The sequence below is a fragment of the Gigantopelta aegis genome, chromosome 3 (genome assembly GCF_016097555.1).
Source record: "Gigantopelta aegis isolate Gae_Host chromosome 3, Gae_host_genome, whole genome shotgun sequence".
NCBI classification, from domain to species: domain Eukaryota; kingdom Metazoa; phylum Mollusca; class Gastropoda; order Neomphalida; family Peltospiridae; genus Gigantopelta; species Gigantopelta aegis.
This window is the reverse complement of record NC_054701.1, coordinates 60,455,076-60,474,661: the sequence shown is the minus strand read 5'-3', so window position 1 is coordinate 60,474,661 and position 19,586 is coordinate 60,455,076. Positions and strand designations below refer to the sequence as shown.

General features: G+C 34.7%; 1 protein-coding gene across 1 annotated transcript; it reads right to left on the bottom strand.

Moving 5' to 3' along the window:
* Positions 1 to 2,797: 2,797 nt before the first annotated feature.
* On the bottom strand, positions 2,798 to 19,380 carry LOC121368356 (GTPase Era, mitochondrial-like). Its single transcript, XM_041493050.1, has 11 exons — positions 19,276 to 19,380; positions 18,645 to 18,848; positions 17,402 to 17,529; positions 16,018 to 16,095; positions 15,249 to 15,295; positions 13,641 to 13,702; positions 11,793 to 11,905; positions 8,885 to 9,391; positions 6,579 to 6,728; positions 4,967 to 5,047; positions 2,798 to 3,487 (listed from the first exon to the last, which is right to left on the bottom strand). The coding sequence occupies exons 1-11, from the start codon at positions 19,367 to 19,369 to the stop codon at positions 3,359 to 3,361; spliced, it is 1,593 nt and encodes a 530-aa protein (XP_041348984.1). The 5' UTR covers positions 19,370 to 19,380; the 3' UTR covers positions 2,798 to 3,358.
* Between the last annotated feature and the right edge of the window lie 206 nt (positions 19,381 to 19,586).

Sequence of the window (19,586 nt, the reverse complement as noted above, 5' to 3'; positions counted from 1 at the left end):
ACAGTTTCATAAAAAAAAAAAATTATTGATTTGTATTGGTCCAAATCCAGCACAACCGATACAGATTTAATTTCTATGGAATTGATGTTTAAAAAAATCTTAACCTGGGGCCTAATTCACAAAGCTCTCTTGTATACGTTTACCACATAGCTAGACAACAAAGCATCCTCTTTGCAAGTCTTTTTGCATTGCACTGCGATCTAGCAAAGTTGCCAAAAGTTTAGTGAATTAGTGGTTTACTGTACTTGATATACCCAATCCATTTCAAATTATAATAGTCAATGCAAAAAATTTGGCAGCTTTGTTCAGTAAAAAAATTGGAATTTATTTTTTGATACTGAAAGTTACCAAGTGCTAAGATTACATCTGATTATGCCATGTGCATTTCCAGTAATGACCAAATACTATACTAGCTCATATTTGTGTTACCGATACTATACAATGTGCAGTATATGAATACATGTAGTATTTTTCACTTAGATGTCAAACATGAATTTTAACCGTTATAATAAGTATTTACAATTAATATGCAGGTCATAGATTTAATTTGATTTTTCCTCTACCCCCTCCGGAGGTCTTTAAACAATTTTTGTATGAGCGTTTTTCTTACAATATTAATGTTTTAATCTTTTATTTTTTAATGTTTTTATTTCTTTATTGTACATGTAAAGTATCAAATATATTATTCCCAGAATACAACTTGAGCCGAGACAACTTGTATACGTTTACCACATAACAATTGTAAGAGTGAATAAAAATCAATTTTTCAGATCTTTCCTTATAAAAGGATGACACTTAACATACCTGGTGTGATATCTGTTTTTCTTCTTACAGTGCCCCATTTCTTTGGGATGGGTTATTAATAAATTATAGAGAAGATTTCAAAATATAATAGTGCAAATCTACAAATCACTTCTGGATTTAATGAAGAATCTCTGATTTAGTCTAAGATTTACCGTTTGGCTAAATACTGTGTTTAAATGAAATACTATATTTTTGGGTTTGTTGTACGAATGTTTGAGCATATGAGAAACCATCATCATAAATGACATATCAACATCATCATACAATAAAATCATTTGAAATATACAAGAACTTGGTTTGAGTTTTCTGTTGAATGTTCTGGTCATTCCTTCCAGTTTTTTGCTATTATATCTGTTTATCCTTGAAGGGACAGGAAGGAAACCGATTAAATAAAAATTAACACATTGCACATCGGCTGTCAGTTCGTAACATATACTGAATTCCATTTAATCCATACCTGTGATGTCACACTATTGTTTTAACTGTAAATTATTTTTTAAAGAATTTACAGTTAATTTGTGTGTGTTTCAGTTCGGGGATTTGAATGCACAACCGACTAGACTTGTACACTCTAGCCCATACAATTGCATTATGGAATGAATGTGTAATTTAAGATTTATAAATCTGATACTAGTGATAGTAGTGTGTTCAGGTGGAATACAACAAAGATTGTTGAATGCTAAATCAGAAATAACAGATTACATGTTTAGAAGGTGTAGCATGGTTAATGCCAGCCAGCCATCCACTACAGAGAATTTCGTCGGCGAATTGTTTTGGGTTATAACTTTTCCAAATATTCCTTGCCAGTTTTAACCATTTTTTTCATTAAATAATGTAAAATGTCAGCTAATTTGGCAGACACGTTAAAAAGTTGATGAATAATGGATTACGTTTGAGAATACACTACAAAGTGTGAATTTGTGAGAAAAAAAACATTTTCATTCAATGCTATCGTGTGTGATGTTGCTATAAAACACACAAGAACCCCAACCTTTATAATTTTGGGGTTTTATTGAATACATCCAGTTGTACTAAATTGGCTAAATGTACGATTTGTTCTACCCATTTTTAACTACAAATATGAGTGTGATTTCAGTGGAATTGGGTAAAATAGAAAAGAGATTACTGCCTATAGGGTGTATACTACCAAATCAAATCCCATAGACGACAATAGTAACATGTGGCTAAAACTCGTACCTGCAGCGTTATCAATCGATATAAATTCCACGGATATAAATACTACCGGCCCTCACCCTCAAAGTGAATCAGAAAAAATTGGGGGTCAAGCTGCTCATTTCTATGATTACGGGTAGCATCTTATGACTACCTTAGTTCCGCACAAAATTAGAGTACCTTTTTTTTAACAGGTACCCCATATATGTTTCAAGCACAAGGCTACTTGACACAGTGGTACCAGATGAAATAAAATTGCATACATTTTTTGCCCAGATGAAACAATTTTTTTTTTTTTTTTACAACTAACACACTCACATTTATTACCAATCACAGGACTTCTGGTGTTCACTTCTCTGTCAAAAGTTGGGTGCACCTCGAACTTTGACCCAGCTGGAAGTTATTTGGTTTAGTGCTACCTGCAAGCAGACTAGAGGCAGAATGTAGCCCAGTGGTAAAGCGCTTGCTTGATGTGTGGTCCATTTGGGATTGATCCCCTTCTCTGGACCCATTGGGATATTTCTCGTATCAGCCAGTGCACACGCACTGGTATATCAAAGGCTGTGGTATGTGCTATCCTGTCTGTTGGATTGTGCATATAAAAGATTCCTTGCTACTAACTGAAAAATGTAGCAAGTTTCCTCTCTAATAACACTATATGACAAATTACCAAATGTTTGACATTCAATAGCTGTTGATTAATAAATCAATGTGCTCTAGTGGTGTTGTTAAAGAAAACAAACTTTAACTAAGCAGACTGGGGATGTGGTGTCTCGCCTGAGGTGTCATCAATTGCCCTCAATGGAGAAGGGGTGGGGGGTGGGGTGTTCTTACCAACTCAACCAGTGCCCCAAGCCTGGTACATCAGAGGCCGTGGTAAATGCTGTCCTGCCTATGAGAAATGTTTAATAGATTTTAAGAATTTAAAAAGTCTAATAACTTTTTTTATTCCAGTTTTAATGCTCCCTGTAGTTTGACATATATACAATAGGTACAAAGAACAATCCATGAAATTATTTAAAGAGTTGTCTGCATCATCAGATCTCTAATTAACCATTCTTTGTTACAAACAGGGCAACAGACATTGATGTTTTATGTTGATAGCGATAACACATAAATGTATTAAAACTGTAGTCGTGTTTATATTTTGCATGAATAAATTATATTATATGGTGAGGCGAGATAGCTTCTATAAGAATTATCCTGAGAAAATCCAGGATATTTCATCATGTTGTTTTTTTGTGTTGTTTTCCATTAACATTCAGAAAATAGACTAAACCTCATCCACTGTTTTGGTAATGTTCCATATGAAAAGATTTGAAGCCAGTGTTTAATTGGCATGCGTTTTGTTTCATGTCTCCAGTATGTTCAGTCAATGCTTTCAAGATTTGTTTCTCAGTTTGGCCTCCAGCCTCAGTCGCATCTCACAACGGAAAGCATTCATCAGCTCTTGTTTAGCTTCCTCGGCTATTTTAGTGATCGTTTTCCCTTTGTGACCCAGCAGCTGAAACTGAAAAGTCAAAAAAAAAAAGAAGCAAGAATTAGTACATTACTTAAAATATTTTGTAAGCAAATATTGACTGTTTTAAGTAATGGATAAATTATTGGTGCCAGTTTTAAAGTGTGACTCGATTAAATTATCATACAGTAAATTATGTTCTAAAATTATGTTGCTTTAAGCAAGTCTTTTGGACTGGTATGCATATTCAACGATATATAATGCACATTATTGCTTAATACTGTATCAGCAAGTATATTATTATATTTATTATTGCTTAATACTGTATGAACAAGTATATTATTATATTTAATTAATAAAACCGTTAAATGTGACGGCTATTATATATAACGGGTGTAGCCATTTTGTTCCATTCTGGTGAGATGGTGGTTATGTAATACTTAACACATAACATCAGGAATGAGTCTTAGAACTAGAGAAACCAATCTACCTGTTTTTTTGCAGGATGATAAAACAGTTGTGCATTGCAATATTCTGTAATAATATACATCCCAGTAAGCCAGCAATAAGTATATATTATTTTTCAATACAAAATAAACCACCAATGTCAAAATAATTATACCATGTTTTGTCCATGCATTAACCTACGTACTGAAATGATACACAGTGTTTTCTTAGTTAATTGGTCTATTGTGTTAGTTGCCTCTACCTGTGATTCCTGACTGACAGGTGTGTATTTGATTGGTAACCAGACGAGCCAATTAATTGACACTGTCTAGACACAAAAATACATATTGGTATTGTTTAATATTACCTGTCGCCCCTAAAATAGTAATGGACATGGTTTATTGCAGTAAATAGTTCTGTAAAACTATTGATTAAGTAGGCTTTCCCATCTAAAATCACAGAACTGACCAATTACATAGTCCCAAAGAAAAGAAAATTATCACTTAGGTATCGTGGGTAGTCATTTTTGCTCTGACGTAGCATACCAATAGGTCTAATAATGTACATTTTTCCTTTGGATTATTTAACAGAGAAAAATATTACAACCCCATTTCGTTCCGTTAATGCAACTTGAAATATATTTAGTTAAATAGTTTATTATATTATCACGTCATTTACGTTGTTTTACAAGTTAGGTTGATCAAAGAAAATTGTTTTAATAATGTACTCTGCTCTAAAGCAGAAGTGAACAGTTGGCAAATAAGGGTTTCTTGCACTGCAAACTGTTTTGTTTTTGTGTTCGCTTATGGAATATGACTATTTGTTATTAATAGCAGGCCAATTTCTGGCACTCACCAAAGTAACGAAATGCGAATTTCAAAAATAATTAGCAAATTTTATTATCATTTGACAAATTAATGTCATGAAATATTTGATATTTTGTTAAAAAATAACTTGAGTTTCTGCAGTTTTTGAAGTTTTATAGATAATTTGAGGAACTTTTCTGCTGACCCAAAGCTAGCCCTGAACAGAACCCATTTGTCTGCATTTTCATTTGTTAGGTGAAGAAGCGACGTAACTTACAAAGTAGAACTGGTCTTTGGTGGTGATATCCATGAGGATGTTTAAAACGCCTTCCTCGTCAACTTCCCACAGCACAATTTCCTGCAAACAATAAAGAAGAGGTTGAATGTAAGATATATTAACCATTAAAGGAGTCATAATAAGTTTACACTCACTCTTTTGCATCCAACTTTACAACAAAAAAACCCCACACACATCACGCATTTGTCATTTTGAACCTTCATTTTTCTACCTCAAAATGAAGAAAAAAACCAAACAATTAATGTAACATAGAGTTAGTGAGAAATGGAGCTAAGAACTTCTTGTTTTATATTCTAAACCAATAATCCCAACTTGTTTGGAGGCCTTTGAAGCTAATGTCCAGTTCGATACAGGCACGTTAATACCAGTTTGGTCAAAGCTTATTACTAATGCTGGGAGGATTTTTTTTACTTTTCACGTTCTCCCGTACTACAGCAATGAACTCTTCTTTCTGTTTTTGGATATCTTTCGACACCTTCCTCACAGGCTTGGTGTCTTTGCAGTGGCGGATCCAGAAAATCCATTTAGGGGTCCCAATGACATGAGGCGGAATGCCAGTGGAACTTTGGGGGAGTTTTGGAGGGGATCGTAAAAAAAAATGAAAATGAATATATAATAAAATTAAAACTGTTGCAAAATTTAGGGGTGGGGGGGGGGGGGTGGGGGGGGGGGGGGGGGACGGGCCCCTGGGCCCCTAGATCCGCCTCTGCTTTGTGTTTGACAAAACCAGTTCTCTTTGGGAATGAAGCTGCCCTGGATATGTTGATCTTAACTGGCCCTCCATAACGTTATGCTAAACAAAAAGGTTGCCACTGCTTTTATAAACCTTTGGCAGCCAATCTGATATATAACATTTCACCCACTAACTTAATCCCACAGGTTTAACCCTTGGCAGGTGTTGTTCTAATTGTAAACAAGGGGCTGGAAAAAAAAAAAAAAAAAAAAAAAAAAAAAAAAAAAAAAAAAAAAAGAGAAGATCTCACATAATAAATATCAAAAATCATACAGGAGAGGGGTAGTGTGGTACTTCACATGGTAAATATTAGCGTTTTCCCTAGATTGTTTTAGAATGGTGCAGCACCATGCCTCAATAGTTTAGCACCATCTTGCCTTAATCAGCACCATGCCTCAATAGTTTAGCACCATCTTGCCTTAATCAGCACCATGCCTCAATAGTCTAGCACCATCTTGCCTTAATCGGCGCCATGCTACCCTGATATTAAACAAGCCTTTTTCAATAATTAATTCTAAAATTACCTTTATAAAATACTAAAACATATATATGATTAATATATAAAATGTTCCTGTTATATATTTTGCAATTCATTTATTAAAGCAAGCACATTAATTACATTTATTTTCATTTCAATTAATTGTTTTTTCTTTAATGAAAAAAAAAAAACATGCCCTGAAAATAGTGTCTAGTGTCTAGTCTACCATGCCTTGACAAATTTCTAGGGAAAACACTAACTATTTTAATATATTCTGCACAAACAATTATCAAAAGTCTTACAGTAGAGGGGTAGCATGGTACTTTACATGCTAAATATTTTAATATATCTTTCACAGTAACAATGATGAAGAGTCTTACAGGATAGAGGTGGTATGGTATTTGTCTTGGTAAATGTTCCAGTATTTTCTCCCAGACGTAAGTACAAGCCAGTTCAAACGGGTCCTGGTCAGTCACCAAACTGCTGTGATATTCCCAGTCACTTCGAACTGCGCGACTCTTAAGGTGACTCTACAATAGTAATCATTTAAATTATTATTCTTACAAACCCGCTGTTAACACATACGTGCGATAACATTTTAAAGACATTTTGATTCATTCATTTCAACTTATTTAGGTGCTTATATCCAATTAAGGTTCATGCACGCTGTCCTGGACACACACCTCAGCTATCTGGGCTGTCTGTCCAGGACAGTGGGTTAGTTGTTAGTTGGTTTTAAAAACATATGACTGGCTGCTCCTAGGTGATGACCAGGTCACCAATGCCATACCATCCAATGAAAAAAAGAAGAAAAAAAAGTTGAATCGATCACTTCGTGACATACAAGTAAACCTGAAATTGACTTGTCTGTGACGCACAAGTTAACTATAAGCGCAAGGGCCGTAAATAGGTTTTTCGTTAGAAAAGGCATTTAAATTTATTTTAAAGCTGTTTTTTCTGGATATATAAGAAAAAGAATATAACATTCATGTCTGTTAGATAAGCCTACCATTTATCTTGCAACTCGTTGTTTAAAAATATATCCAACTCGCTTTCGCTCATTAGATACGTTTTAAAACAACTCGTAAGATAAATGATATCTAACGGCCACTCATGTAGTAGTCTCTATTTAACATTCAGTACAAACAAAAATTAAACCATGTAGCACTAAAAACAATTAACCCACCATTTTCTTGTTCAAAGATATATGTAATTGTATTTTGGAGAATATAGAAGAAATTTTAAAATCAGAATTCTGTGGAATTAAATGTATTAGCTACCATAAACTATCTGGTGTCGATGATAGTTGCATCCCTAAATGTTTATCTCAATGCATTAAAAAAATATAAACTTAAAAAACAGATTTAAAGGCACTGATTCTAGTTTCAGCGTGTGAAAATAGACACTAAGTGTGAAAATTAATATTCTAAATAATAAAATGTAAGTACTTCTAACTTAAATTATCAAAAATGAATGAATGAATGAATGAATGAATGAATGAATGAAATGAATCTTTAACAATACCCCAGCACAAAATTTTGCAAAAAACGGCTTTAATAGTGAAAAATATGTCTTAGTGTTTAAAAACCAGGGTCTGTCACTGCATTTATTATTAATTATTATTACTAATCATGCATTAATATAAACATTAATAGATGGAACTGTAAATGAATGAATGAATGAATGTTTAACGACACCCCAGCACAAAAATACACATCAGCTATTGGGTGTCACAAATGGTAAGTATATGAAAATATTATTTATATATATTTATGTAACACCACAGTGTAAGGAAGTTTCAGTGATGTAGGACTTTATGATAAATGGACCTAAATGCTAAAGTATTGTAATTAAAAAATTTTTTAAATAATAATTTAAAATGCACTGATATGAACATATACAGGTGCATGTTTCATAACTATAAACCAAGTAAATAGTTTTACATCATAAGGCATGATTTTGTATTATACATCAACATACATATTATATAGCTTGTCTTTTATGAAAAACATTCTAGTTATTTACTTTTTTATTTTATATCATGAAGCACAATTTTGTTATGTATACAACAACATACACATTGGAGAAAACTTGAGGTGTTTTCTCTTTTATGGATACATTACCTGTCCTCAAACAAGTGCACACCCCCCTATGACTAGTTGTCTGGTCCGAACATCCCAACAGCCAATGGGATGGCCTAAATTCTTCTATTGCATGCTTCCTCTAGTACCGGTCACGTGACTAACTTCCTTCTTTTTTTCTTCGCTGTTCAGTTCAGACGTCTTTTACCGTGGTTCTGATTTACTCAGTCATCTATCGGTTTTTCTTCTCTTTTTTGCTTGTTTTATGTAGTAGAAGAATTTAGGCCATCCCATTGGCTGTTGGGATGTTCAGACCAGACTACTAGCCGTATGGGGGTGGGGTGCACTTGTTTGAGGACAGAATATGTTGAAAAGAAATATATTGTTTCACTTTGCATGAAAAGTTCAACTGTCAGAAGTAGCTCTGGGTGAGCAGAATATTTGCCAAATTATCTATTAAACTTCAAAAAGGGCAAAAATCCACTTTATTTTCCAACAAAATATCAATAATTACATTTTTTTTGGTCAAATTAAAATAAAATCTGCCAATTGTTTTTAAGAGGCGAGTGGTGGCTGACTGTGATAATTAAATAATTAAAACTCACTCTCAGTTCATCGACCCCATCTCCGGTGAGGGCAGACACCATGAAGACATGGCTGAAGTTTGGCCACCCGTTCTTATTGCGGATCTTAAACTGAATCTCCTTCCTTTTATCATGGTACTCCGTCCAGCTGCCCTGTCCTTGACCTTCAGTCTGTCCGTCTGCTTTCACCTTTTTCTTGTAAGCGATAGGTATCAAGTGCCGTCTGCTAAACTCATCATTAAAACATTTCTCTGTCTCGCTGTCCTCTGAAATTTTATCTATTCCATGATGCAACTGTTCACAATGACTTTGCTCAACTTTGTCTATCCGATGATGCATCTCCTCCGAGTGACTATCTTCATAATCGGGGGAGTCTTGTTGATCATACTTGTTCAAGAACTCGTCTATGTGCTGCTTGCGACGAGAGGTTTTCTTGGTGTGAGCACCGGCCATTTCTCCACCAACAACGCCCTCGGTGAGGTTGCGAGTTATTTGTAACAACAAGCTCTTCTTTTTCAACAAATCAACCTGACAAAGAATAAACAAGGTGAAAAAACCCCCCAGCTCTAACATAGTCAAGATGTCATTATAGAGTCACTCATCTAATGCAAATAAGAAGAAAACTACAACTTGAACAAACAGCAAAATAGGTATAAAATGTCTTATACCCCCACCTGACAAAATAAATAAGGTTTTAATAATTTAGATTTTGCAATGTGGGAACCGGCTCATTGTTAAAAAAAAATGTAATATTTTTTCATGATGAGAAAATATAAAAAAGGTTTTTTTATGTTGGGACTAGAAAAACAAGCAATACATGTCCCCTGCCGAACTCAAATGTTTTTTTTATCTCCTAAATTCAAAGGCCATACTTATGTGAAAAGTGGGCAAATCACCATAAAAGTTAAACTTGAAAGTCAAACTTGATCTGTAACAGTACATGATAAAGCTATACACCAAATTTCAGTTCAATATCTTAAGGCTTTGTGAAATATTATTCTGGAATTTAGTTTTTTTCACATCTCCCAAGTTCAAGGGCTATAACTCCATCAAAATGGATAAATCATCATGAAAGTCAAACATGATCTGTAACAGTACATGACAAAGACATACACACAATTCCAGGTTAATATCTCAAGGCCTTCTAAAAAAAAAGTCTGGAAAACATATTTTCACACTTCCTAAGTTCAAGGGCCATAACTCCGTCAAAAATGGGTAAATCGCCATGAAAGTCAAATTTGATCTGTAACAGTACACGATAAAGCTCTACAAAAAATTTCAGGTCAGTATCTCAAGGTCCTCTAAAACAAACATCTGGAAAACTATATGTGAAAGAGACGGATGGACAGACAGACAGAAGGACGGCGATGAAACCTATGGTCCACTCCAGTTGAACCGGTAGGGGACTAATACAATTATATCCTGTACCTCACAAAATTATGTTCACAAGTTACTAGATATTAAAGCTAAAATGGACCAAAGTATTAGCGCAATAAATACTTGAAGTGTTTGTTTTTTTTGTTTTTTTAACAGATAATACCATCAAGTACTATTTACAAAATGATATTCCATACCAAAACAACAACAACATATAATCTCTTTAAGATAAACTACTGTAAACCATATTAATATTGCGATGTGTTTTTTTCGCGAATGTATACCTTAGCGCATGTTCTTGACGTGTAAATTTCGCGAACGACTGTTGACAGCTCAAAAAAAAAAAGTGGATAAAGACAGCTCACTGTAATTTTTATAAAGTTACTGTCTGTGAATCAATATTCTGTTATCCTACATCAAGCAATTGTGCCTGGTACAGAGTCTATAGAGGGGATTAGGCCCTACCCACCTCACCTGTATTAGAATCACAACTCACAGCTTCAGTTGTTAACTGTTAAATCCTTTTGGTAGATAAAACAATAAACGATTAGTCGCCATCGATTGAAGTTACATAAAACAACGATTAGTCGCTATCAAGGAGAGCTCATGTATAGGCTGTGCCTGTTGAGTGAATCTTTTTGTGAATTTTATTCTCAATAAAATATTTCAAAACAAAACACTTTAAGCACACTTCAAACTGGAAAATAGTGCGTGCGTATTAATTTCGCGACATAAGGTTGGACGTGAATGACGCGACATTTATAAGCACGCATTTTTTTCACGGTTTACAGTATACTAGTTCAGTGTTCAACACCTGGTTATTTCTTTGGCACACCAAGAAGCAGAAAACAAAAGAAAGAAATGTTTTATTTGACGATGCACTCAACACATTGTATTTATGGTTATATGGCATCAGACATATGGTTAAGGACCACACAGATATTTCAAGAGGAAACCTGCTGTCACCACTTCATGGGCTACTCTTTTCGATTAGCAGCAAGGGATCGTTTATATGCACCATCCCACAGACAGGGTAGTACATACCACGACCTTTGATATACCAGTCGTGGTGCACTGGCTGGAATGAGAAATAGCCCAATGGGCTCACCGGCGGGGATCGATTCCAGACAGACCGTGCATCGAGAGAGCGCTTTACCATTAGGCTATGTCCCGCCCCTTTTCAACTACCAGATTAATTATTAATAACATGCTTTTTTGTGTACTTATTCCAACACAATAATATTATGATGCATATTTTTATAATTTACAGTAACTGCAGGGCTTATGGTAGCCCTACTCAAATGGCTAGTTAAGTCTATTTTGTAAATAAGAATATCCTGCCCCCCCCCTCCACCCCCATAAGCTATATCTCTCTCTTTAGGCGACATATATCCAAGTTTTACTATTATTTAGTAATATTGTATTAACTAAAAGTAAAGTAGGGCTATTCAATTTTTAATCATGGCTAGTCAATTTTTTAAATCACTGATCCCATCTCTAGTGGATTTTATAAAAATTCTAGAAGCCCTGAAATGTAGTACTATAAACACACCTTGTTGAGTATTAGAATAGATGGCAACTGGGGATAGAGGTGCAGTATTTGTAGCACAAGTGGGTCCAGCTGGTTTCTCGTCCAAGTGTTGGATATGTCATGCAATACAGCAACTGAAGTAAAAAAAAAAAAAAAAAAAAAAATCAGTGAAATTATTTAAAATAATTCTGATCAAATTTTATACATAGGTACTGATAACTGCTTTTTGGATTGATAAAAAGTAAACTTGCCCTATTACTGATCCAGAGGGTACAAAGGGTAAAACTATGTACCCTAAAATCTTAAAAATTAATGAATACATTTCTATATGCTGCTTAAAATATGTCGAAGTACATGAAATGCAGTAACCAATTTCAAAGATTTCAAACACATAACCACCTAGTAGGGGTATTTATGATCTGTTTTGTTTTTATTTTACGTACATCACATTAACTTTTAACTTTTGGCACAAAGCCTGAGGTCATTTACTGATGAACAAAAGAAACGGTACATAAAACCAAAGTACTGAACAGATTTTATTGGTTTCAGTACATATCTAGAAATCAAATCAAATGGCAAAAAAACCATTCAGATTAATCATAAAATGGCAAGAAATGTTTTCTGTATGTGACAACACAAAGTGACATTTGTGTCATGACATCACAAAAGCAAGTTCACACTTAGTAGCAGGTGAATGAACCACTGTTGACACTATCGGTGACACACAAATGCTATCATACGGTTCATATGTCTTCACTCAATCATAACAGTTTTCTGCGATCCCACTCCAAACAACAATGCTTCCATTTCACGAGTGCGTGATCTTCCATTTCACGAGTGGGTGATCTTCCATTTCACGAGTGGGTGATCTTCCATTTTACGTGTGGGTAATAATAGTCCAATTAAATGACACATTCACCACACATTTCTTGATTTGGTTTCTGGATATATATATATATATATATATATATATATATATATATATATATATATATAATTTAAACCAATATAAACTATTTAGCACTTTAATAGACATGTCTCGTTTCTTTTGTCTATCAGAATAGTACACAGTCATCACATTATTTTTTTCTACGATCACCAGCCTGTTCCATGATGAGGCGTGGCTTACTATCATAAATTACTGTGAAAATTTACAATAGGTATGAGGTAGTAGTAAGCCACTAACATAGATGTCAAATGGCAGTTAGATGATGATTTGATCAATTTCTAAGAAAGATAGTAACTTTTTGTGTAGAAATGGATCTAATATACACCAAATACCTTTTATGAAACTTGACGTTCCATAAAAACATTCACACAAAAATATGGAAGATAAGTCTCATGTCTTATGCATTCGGCAATTATCGCTTAGCAAATTAACTGACAAAGTTACTTCATGAATGTCTGATACCAGTGACTACATCCAAGACGTTCTGAAAAGTCAAAAACCGTTTTATTATTTAACTAATTCGCACTTCTTCGCAAACAAGATATTGAAGAGGCACTTATGACTAAGGTAAGATTGCTTTATGGAATGGCTGTAAAGTTTACGGTGCCAGTTGTAAAACTCACCTGAAGTCACTACAATTAACCATAGCTAAAAAAAATTCGTGGAACAGGGCCCTGGAGTTGTGTATGTGGTGGCAACCAAGTGTTGAAATAACTGTACATTCAACACCAATAGCTACAGTTTAAAACGTGCTATGGTGTTATAAAGAAAATATTATTTTCCATTCCTTTGTGTAGCGCTATCTTTACAGCACATACCTTTCCAGAAGAGAACTATGTAAGTTAATGTGACAGCTACACAAAGTAAATCAGGTATACTCATCAGACATTTACAAAGAAAACACAGAAAATTATAATAACTTAGGTCTGCTGATTCTAAACTTCTTTCTGGATCTGTAACCAATGTCATTTCAAGGTGGTGTCTGAAAATAAGAAAGAAAAAAAAATCAGTTTGTATGTTGGTCAACACACACACACACACACGCGTACACACACACACACACAGTGACACACGCGTGCACACACACAGATTCTTCTAGTCTTATTAAAAAAAAAAACAGGGCAGGATTTAGCACACACACACACACACACACACACAGATTCTTCTAGTCTAGTTCTTATTACAAAAAAAAAACAGGGCAGGATTTAGCACACGTGCTCACGTCACAGAATTGAACAACCTCGGTGGATACATTCTTCTCGTTCCAACCAGTGCACCACAACTGGTCAAAGGCCGTGGTATGTGATTTCCTGTCTGCGAGAAAGTGCCTATAAAAGATCCCTTGCTGCTAATAGAAAAATGTAGCAGGTTTCCTCTAATGACTACATGTCAGAATAAACAAATATTTGACATCCAATAGCCGATGATTAATCAATCAATGTGCTCCAGTCATTAAAAACAAAACAAATTTTATTAATAAAACCTATATTCAGCTCTTAGAATCCACCAGTAAATGCATTATTATGACGTCAAACAAATCACAGTGTGCGTCATGTCCACAACTTAATTAACTTGACTGAGCACTGCAGGCCATCATGCTATGACAGGGTTTAAAACAGTCAAACATTCACTAAAAGAGTTGTTCTGTATACATCAATATGTGTATTTTTATTTCACTTTAACATGATTTCTGTGCTTATATCCAACTTAGATTCATGCATGCTATCCAAGGCACCATTCCACGAAGCGATCTTAGCCCTGAGATTACCGTAGGAGCATAGCTACCCTATGCACTTAAGTTGATCTTAGGGCTAAGGTCGCTTCGTGGAACGGGGCCCTGGACACACTCCTCAGATATACGGGCTGTCTGTTTATTACAGAAACGAATAGTAAGTGGTTAGTGAAAGACAAATCGGTGTAGTGGCCTTGTTCTTCCCACTGACTGTTATAACTCACTTGTTATTGAAGTGTTAAATATGTTCTTAAAAAGAAAAAAAAGAAGGAAAGAAAGTAAGAAAGAAAGAGAAAAAGAAAAATCAGGGTTGGGAATTGGTGAACTGTGAAAAAAGAGGAAATCTAGAGGGGTCCCGGAAATTCTTGAAATCCTAGGTTAAAATCTGTGCCATCGGACACATTTTGGAGTAAGGGATGATTAAAATGCGAGGAGATGCAATGTTCCATGAGAGGAAAACGGCGGATCCGAGGAGAATTCCCACCCTTGATAGGAACTAGTATTTTGATGCCAAACCCAATATCTACCAACCTAAAAGTAGGTGACTAGGAGTGTGTGCAGAGGGGGGTGGTTTCGGGGGGGGGGGGGGGGGGGTCATCCCCTCTCCTGCTCCAGATATTTTTTTTTTAAAAATGTATTTTCTGAGAGAGCATGACCAGACCCTCCCACCTAAAAAAAAAAAACCTTCACTTGCCACAATCTAGACCACCCTGCACAATTTACTGCCTAGTGACATAACTGCTAAGCAACTGCAGCTGGTTAGTGTGTGTGTGTGTGGTGTTTGCAGCAAACTCACTTTTTTCTCTGTTTCGGATGAAGAAGACCGGGTGTGTCCATAAAAACCTGAAGAGTAACACAAATAAAGTGACACAAAATGTGAGGAATGAAAAGATGACAGCGAAGTTTAAAATCTAATTTTCTGGAAATCTGAAAAGAAATACTTAAAGAAGAAGACTAATGTACTAAGTCAGGACTTCAACTTAACAATGGCACTGACGGCAGTTACCCAAGATGCAACATGAACTGCCATAACTCAGGGTCTTTGCTGATGGCAATATTTTGTCGCAGGATAGAAATTAATGCCATCGTTTGGAGGGATAAGTATTGCTTTTCAATTCTGTGTTTATTTGTTACAAGCGGTTCTGGTTTAAAAATGCTGTAGACAATTTTGAAAGATTATTTATGTGTCATGCAAAAACAAATTCAGATATCCCATTTAACTTTTGCAAAACATATTATAACCATCTAAATGATGTCCCAGATATAACACACAAACAAAAAACTGGTTATATAAAACTAGTCTTGCGTGAGCAAGCATGAATGAAATGATTGTTCTCACAATTTTCAGAGGCCTCTAGAATCCAATTCTGCTTTGTAAGATCTATAACGGTTTTGGATACAAGAGAAAATATTCAGAACCTTGGTCTATTACCATTGTAATCTTTATCAATAAGAACACAATTATAATTTGAAGCTAAAAATCAAGATAAGAAAGCGATGATGTTAATGAGCTGGCTGTATTACAGAAACAAATATAATCTTTTTACAAATGCAGCTCAACTCACAATCTGCGTGTCATCTTCTGTGAAGACAGCTCTGACATTGTGTCGGGTTGTATGTACTTTTGGCGACACCGAGGACACCTGTAAAACAAGCATTGAAATAATGCATAAAACTGTGGTAAAGATAAAACCAATACAGCTCTGGTCAATCAATACTCCGACGCCATATGACCATAATTAAAATGAGTTGAGTAACTTGAGTATGTCATTAAATAAAACATTTGCTTTTTTTGATAAATCAATACAAAACTAAAAACTTATATTATCACAGATGCATATTTAAAAAAAACCTGCTGTGGTTTGACCATGAAAACAGTGTATAGAGTCATGGTAAACAAACCAGTATTGCAGCAAACTGTCAACACAAAATGAAAAACATTTGAAAACATTATCACAAATGCTAATATATTAATTTCACCAATTTTTTTTAAAGATACAGAGAACTGTGCTGTATTCACTACTCTCAGGGAACCCATGAGAATGTTGCCAACCATACACCACAATGAGGAACATCATAGTATTCGAAATAAGCAGTTGTCTGTTGTCCCAACAAGTGAAAATCTATTCGGACAAGCAAAACGTGTCTCGGTGGTTGTCCAGTGGACAAGTAAAAAATTTCAGTGCAGTTTCATTTTTAGCAATCAAAAACATCATCCTGTTACTTGAATAAAACAAACCATTTATTTGGACAAGTGAAAATATTGGTGGACAAGTAGATTTCTTGATGTATTTGTCCGGTGGACCAGTAAACAAATCTGCTAATTTCTATCACTGCATCATAAGCACAGCTGTGAAATGCTCCCAAAAAAGTACTGCACCGTGACAGCATCTTATACAATGTGAATAGGACTTTTTTTGAAATGAACCTCTCGACTCAAGTATGCTTATAAATTTGGAGCCTGAAGTCATTTTATGAACATGAACTCAAACTAGTTTAGTTTGATACTAAGTATATTCTCTTCTTCTTCTTTTCGTTTGCTTCAAGATTACACGTTGAGGCTAGATGTGACCATGAATGATACACTAAGTATATTAAAATCACAGGATTCTGAAAATTGCGAGAACTATCATTTTGTTGACACGTCATTCACACAAATCTAATTTTACATGACCTATTTTTCATTCAATCATTAAATTAAGAACAACATTTATGTGAACATAATAGGTTAAGCAAACAGGAAATGGGTTACCTGAATTTGTTTTTGCGTAATCAATAAATGGGTTAGGCAAATTTTCAATTTTCATAGGCTCAAGTTAGGCAAATTTTCAATTTTCATAGGCTCAAGTTGAGCAAATTTTCAATTTTACTAGGTTCAAGTTTGGTAAATTTTCAATTTTCATAGGCTCAAGTTAGGTAAATTTATAGAATTCAGGTATTTGAGTATACCTTCCATCTCATAAGCTGATTGGTCAGTGTTGACTTGCCAGCGTTTGGAGTTCCAATAATGGCTACGCGTAGTAACTTCGGCTCGGGTGGCTGGTCGGGTGTCAGTACGGCTCGCCTTTGTTGCTCCGCTAAAAGAAAGAAAATCTTGTATTAGTTACACTGAATACTAAAGTAAAGTTTGCACAAGTATTGTAAGCAGCCACAAGGGGAACCACACAACTACTTACTGGTACCTAAAATATTTGTTTCACTAGTCCATTCTTGATGAGGTATGACAGACTGCATGTCTGAATAATATTAATAATAACAAGCATTCTGAGAGTACTACTAAAACAATACGTCCCCTACCGGGCCCAACACATTTTCATATCTCCCAATATCTTGAGGCTTTCTGACTTTTTTGACAGTTTGCATTAATCGTTTTATTCAAAACATAATGGAATATTAGCAATTTTATTGTCTTATAATTTTTTTAGAACCTATAATGCTTGCTGACATTTCCTGATTTTAATTAGTTTATAGTAACAACTACTATAAATAATTTTAATTTAATCTATAATACAACAAGAATTCAGAGGAATTCAATGTCTCACCTATGATTAAATTGTTCAGTGTCACTGATAGTTGTATCCATAAATGTCCATCTCAATGCATTTAGAAAATAAATAATAATAATTAAAATAATAATAATCTTTACAATAAATTAAATTTAAAAATTCTATTAAAATTTCAATTAAATTACTTTATTCACATGTAATTATAATATGATATATTGTGAAGCACATCCATAGGTGCAACTATAAATCTAGTTTCACTAAACAAGGACTTATACAGTGACGTAGGCAGGATTTTGTATTGGGGGGGGGGGGGGGCACCTGTGTAGTGGGATATGACACAGGAACCTTTTTAATGTTATTAATAAGCGAAAAAGTAAAAATTTCCTGGGATTGGGGGTTGGGGGGGGAGGGGGGCATGGGCCCCCCTGGACTTATAGCTTATGAGAAATGGAGCTAAATGCGAGTTTAATGTTGAGCTAAACACAAAAGTTTAATGTTGAGCTAAATGCAAAAGTTTAATGTTGAGCTAAATGCAAAAGTTTAATGTTGAGTTAAATGCAAAAGTTTAATGTTGATCTAAATGCAAAAGCTGATGCTGTCACTGCCACTAAAAAGGTAATACATACATGTATGTGTGTATCTATATCTATTTTACTTTGTCAAAGTGAGACAAAACTATATCCAACCTTCACTTTTTCCAACAGCTCTTTCATATGCAATATTATCTTGACTGAACTGGAAGTCTTGGGGGTGTTTCACATCCGATTTAGAATTATCCGCACTCCTCTGAACTGCAAAGTCACCATGGTGACAGGTTTCCTCCTCCCTGTTACTTTGTCCATACTGTTGAACTTGGATTTTGAAGACTTGGTATTGACACCAGGTTAACTCTGAAGATAGCAAAAAAACTAAGTGAATATGTGTACATTTTTTAATAAACGGCAAAAACATTTTGGTGTACCGGTGTTTTACATTATAACATATATTACATGCAAGAAGACAGAAAAGCAAACTATATTTTGGAAAGAGTTCGACCCGTACCCCTCTATATCAAAGGTTCTAAAGATTAACCATAACCCTAAAACTACCCTAACCAATGAAAGGGGGTACAGGTTGAACTCATGCCTTTAAATATGCATGGCTGAATGTATCTTTTGAAGCAATCAATGCAAAAAATGAACTGTTATTGTTAAATGTTTGTGAGTGTAAAATATCAAATTATTTTTTTAAAATCTAAATAAGATTTAATTTTAAAATACCTAGTAATTATAGTATTAATATTATTCTAATCTAAAGTAAGACTTAAAGTAATATTACGTGTTTTCTTATTAAATATTGCTTGAGATCGGCTACAGTAAACTGAAGACGAATTCTTTAGACAACATAAAATGTTCCTCATGGACGCAGCCATTTTGATTTTGTTAGTTCAGTTTCCTCCACCGGTAAAGAGATCCGCATGTCAAAAACTTAAAACCATACGGACACAGTTCTAAGACTCGCGTGACCACATATTAGTATATTGTTTAACCATTTAGAATCGATCCATTCCCAGTTTGGAATTCGCCGCGGTAAGACTTGTTTGTTTTGCCTTAGTGCACTGCACGTGCTTTCGCTTGCTCGACTTGGGA